The 5,000-nt window shown below is 37.2% G+C and overlaps 1 protein-coding gene across 1 annotated transcript in view; it reads right to left on the reverse strand.

Annotated features, from left to right (window-relative positions):
* The window catches only part of LOC113816693 (deoxyribonuclease-1), a 9,073-nt gene extending 5,767 nt beyond the window's left edge, over window positions 1-3,306 (reverse strand). The window contains exons 1-3 of the mRNA XM_070120603.1: window positions 3,192-3,306; window positions 462-627; window positions 132-286 (exon numbers count right to left, since the gene is read on the reverse strand). Of these exons, the coding sequence (XP_069976704.1) occupies window positions 132-286; window positions 462-620 (314 nt within the window). The 5' untranslated portion in view covers window positions 621-627; window positions 3,192-3,306. The remainder of the gene's footprint in view (window positions 1-131; window positions 287-461; window positions 628-3,191) is intronic.
* Between the last annotated feature and the right edge of the window lie 1,694 nt (window positions 3,307-5,000).

Here is a 5,000-nt window from a genome sequence, read left to right on the forward strand (position 1 = left end):
GTGTCAACAGAATCATACAATTAATGAGAACAAATTACCTCCGAAACTATTAAAACGTCTGAATCATTCAATAAAACCCTTCAGCCCTGTAACTAATTGTTAAAACTACTAGTGTAATTAAATCCACTTACTGTTCTTTATACCTTTTCCTTCCAACCCGTTCGGACAGCGAGAGGTTGTAGGTGTCAGTCAGTCCTTCGTTGAGAGCACTTAGAAGGAGTTTCGGTGTTCTTTCCGTGATGTCCTGCACCTCCAGCACCGCCACCACATCGTACCTGCGAAGTACCTGTCGAAGAAATGCAAAAACAATCTAGAAACGACTATTTCCCTGCGTAGTATTTTCTAGCCGTGAACCTCCTACACAAACGCCATTTCCACCTTACAGGAAAAAATGGGTCCTATTATCCCTTCATGAAGAAGTCCCAAGGACCTTGAAGCACAAACTGAACCGTGTCTCTTGCCTGAACCATGATGGAAACCACCTCAGGCTTGCTCATCTTGACTTTCCCGAAATGCTGGACATTCCAAGCCCCGATCCTCAGCGGCGTCACGATGTCGGCTCCGTCGATGCTTAAAACCGCCACCGCAAGAAACGCCGCAAACGCCAACACGAACTCCATGTTTCTCCTGTATGAATGGGAATGACGATGTTAGTATGAATCTCGTCGTTGTCATCGTTACAATTTTCTTTATTATTCTTTTTGACTCCCATTATCATTATTATTATCGCTGGTCTCATCTATTATTCTAACGTTTAACAATATTAGGATCACAATTATTTTAATCGTAATCACTGATATTTTTCTGTCGTAAGAAGAATGGTGGTCAACTCACATCACGCGTGTGAGTTAAGTTGAAGAGCGTTAAGAAAGGATTAGATTTTAAGTGGTAAGGTGTTTGCGTGTAAGTGGCTTGAAGTGTTGTGGTAGCCCTTTCCAACGGGTTTAGGTAAGTCTGAAGGAATCTCGTAGTAGGCATAAGAAATCTATTATTGAGTGACTTTCATGTGCTTCACGGGTGTCATGTATATTCAGCTTGTAGGCAATCGTGCTTGTCCATACCGATGGGGTTGTTTATTACCATTTATGGGCTTGCATATCTCGTGTAGTTCCAAGTTGACGCGGCAGATAGTTTTATATATTCAATCAATCCATATTAATTCTGTTAATTGGAGAGTAAAATGTGGAATAAATCACGGGGATCTTGTATGAACATGCACGAACCTTTCAGCTTGTGAAGGCTACACGCTAGTACTCCATGGTTTGTGCCCTACAAAAAGTAATCACATCCTATATTCCTTTTAGTCTGAAATAACTTGAAATGATGCAGATCTTTATTGGAAATAAAAAAATTTATAGCCAAGATTAAACCCCAGTATTCAAAGATCTTAACAAAACCTCCAACCGCAAATGAAAATGGGCTGCAGATTTACTATTTATTATTATTATTTTTTTTTTTTACTTCTTTTACCTATTTATTGATCTACTTTTTGACAAGAAACTACGTGCAAGATACATGGCCACGTGATCTGGTCCTTTGGCGCACAGATAAAATTAGCGCGTGGCAGATTGTACATTCTCAAGGGGACTGAGGGCTTAGCAGAGGGACTGTGAGGATTGTGAGGGGGGAAATATAGGCCTGTTCACTGGGTATTCGTCAGTATTTGTGGTAGGGATATACTAGTCTTCTAGGAATAATTTACATATCACAATTAGGTACGTAAAGATTGCTGAATATCAATAATCTCATAACCGAAAGATATGTAGTAAAAAAAAAATATATATATATATATATATGTATATATATATGTATATATATATAATATATATATATACTTATATATATATATATATATATATATATATATATATATATATATATATATATATATATATATATATATATATGGAACAGCTGATATCAGAGGCCGTGAATGTTTGTGGTACTTTTGAGAAAGTTGTGACGTCTGTAAACAGGTTGGAAACCACTGTTATTAATCCTGAAGCTGCCATACATGAATAAGAAAAGGAAAATACAGTTGGCCCGGTTGGTTCTTTGTCGGTTTTTAAGGTTATCCTAAGGTGACGGGGGAGAGGTGGGTGTTAACTTTATAAAAATACAAATCTGACGAAATGAAGGTTGATATCGCCAATATCTTTTCTCACTCGTGTCATAGTACTAATGATAGAATTAAGGTTTTAATATAACGATCCTCGTGCACGTGGGTGATAGCATTTTGCACACGGGCCCAAGGTCTTACGAGCGATGAGATCGTCGATTCAGCATCATGCTTGGAAATGCAGATTCAACGAAAGGTAATTCGCGCATTCTTTACAGTCACAGAAAAGGACAGGAGTATTAGGTTAGATTCTAATCATTTCAGCGATAAATGTATCTATCAAAATGGTATAATGTCTCTGAGTAATATGAGTGGATATGTCAGGCAATGACGTAGATTATGTGACAACTGTGGAGGCATGGCATTTATATTAGAAGTCGATCTATTATTTTCATATTCAACCAACACACCGTATTGGTACTTCAAGAATAGTATACCATCACCAGTGCCACTATCATCACCAGCAAGTCTCAGGATGCGTCCTGAACCCGTGAAACCCCTGAAGCAAATCACGCACGAGCACTTGTGGTAGTAAGGATCAGTGATAACGGTTCTCACATATTAACGAATTATGATGCTATGAGATAACCACCAAAAGTCACATCATATTCATTATTTTGCTACTTTGGGATAAAACACTAATTGAATATGAACTGGTAAAAAATACATAGAACCAGTTTTGTCACATTCTTTTACCTGGATCCGGTACACAAATAAGCAAAATCCGTCAATTGCTGTGCGAATAGGTTGTTTCGAATCCTCTGCACGGCGCTGGTTCGAATATTCCGTGACAGGAACTTGATTCACCTTACTTCACGAAATGCTAGTCCTTTCCTTTCTACTTTCTTTCAAGTATAAGAGCGAGAATTGGCTTAATTTTCTTTTTCTTTCTTTTTTACTTTCATTATCACCGAAAACACGAAAGCCAAAAGAGATTCACTGACGGAAAAATATCCCTCAATATAAAAGTTTAAAGCAACTGAAAGTGACGCTACGGTAAAGGGCAACACTGACCACTAACATAATTAACCACAAAAGGCCATAATCCTTTACAACAACAAAGGTTAATTACCCTCCACAGCAGAAAAGTAACCTGTAAACCAACACAGGACGAACACTAGTTATCTGCTCAACCCGTCGGTGGTTACTCTGGACTGAAGCCAAAACGGGGTAAAGAGAACGACCGGGCAACCCCACTACGGATCCTGTTTTCCTGAAGTTCGGTATGCACAGTCACGCACACTAGTTTCTGCTCACGACTACTGTAGACATTACACCAATGTTACCGTACAGCTTGTAGCCTCAGGTTCGCATACCCGTTTTCTGAAGTGAACAAACACGAAACTTACGAAAAAATATGGTAGTAGTGTGAGAGCAAATAAATATCGGTAAATTTGTAAATGACACTTTACGCCAATTTCCAGGTGATGGCTAGATACTTCCCTTGGACCTAGGTTATATTCATTTATTTATATATTGAAAAAAATCTATCGTATCAACATTTAAGATCATTAGCGAAGCATTTAAAATATAATGATACACCAAAAGTCATACAGCGCTATGATAAAGTATTGTGTCGAAAAGTGTAAATATGAATTATCAATAAGTACAAAATATGTTAGATGTCAAAAGTTGTACAGCATTGTAGATTAGTATGGTAGTGAAAAGGGCATAGAGGGAAGAGTAAGCCCGTTCAGGACAGACAAAGAGTGTCTTTTGTCCTTTCAACAGGGCACTCACACCTTAGAATGTAAACAGAAGGGGATGAAGGGAAAGGAAACAAGAAAAGATAGATAGATAAATATAGGTATATGAATATATATATATATATATATATATATATATATATATATATATATATACATACATACATATATATCTGTACACACACACATACACACGCACACAAAGAAAGGAATTCTTATAAAGGAGTTAGAAATTAATCAGGACCCCATGGTGGAAATGAAGGTAATTGAGGTAGAAACAAATGGGGTAAACATAATAATAACCACGGTATACATACCACCTCAAACATCGGTGTGGTCACTAGAAAATTACCAGAAACTAATTCAAGAGACAATAAAGAGCCTGGAGGAAGTGCTACAACTTTCGGAAACCAACTCAATAGAAAATCTTATTACAGGGGACTTCAATAGCAAAATCGACTGGGAAAGTTTCGATCCTAGAGCACAATCAGATTCGTGGAATGCTGAATTACTAGATGTCATACATGAGCATTGCCTTTTCCAGAATGTAACAGATCATACCAGGATAAGAGGGCTAGATAGGCCGTCTATGCTTGACCTAATATTTACAAAGCATAACGACGATATTAAGGATATCGAGTACTGTCCTCCTTTAGGAAAACCGACCATGTAGTGATTAAACTAAAATACTGTCTGCTACAGGAAAAACTCATCGTAAGCAAGGGAAGAAAGGAAAAGTACAATTACAAAAGAGGTGATTATAGAAGCCTTAAAGATTTCTTTGATAACATAAACTGGGAAACACGTCTGGATGATGAGAACCTTGATGTTCAGTATTCAAAATTTTGTGAGATCTATAAAAAAGGAGTGGAAAACTTCATATCCAAATTCAACATTGAAGCAAGAAATGGCCAAAAATGGTTCAACGACAAATACAAGAAAATGAGGGGAAAAAGCATCTCCTTTGGAAAAAAATTAGAAGGCATAGATCTCAGGCAGCATATCAAAGGTATACAGTGGGAAGAAATTAGTATACCCAAACCATGAGAGAGCCGAAATTAGACTTTGAAAAGGATATAATCAACAAATGTACAAGTCAACCAAAACTCTTCTTTAACTACATAAATAGTAAAACTAAAAATAGGGATCAAATTAGCGCTATCAAAGACAATAAC

Source organism: Penaeus vannamei, chromosome 1 (assembly GCF_042767895.1).
Source record: "Penaeus vannamei isolate JL-2024 chromosome 1, ASM4276789v1, whole genome shotgun sequence".
NCBI lineage: Eukaryota > Metazoa > Arthropoda > Malacostraca > Decapoda > Penaeidae > Penaeus > Penaeus vannamei.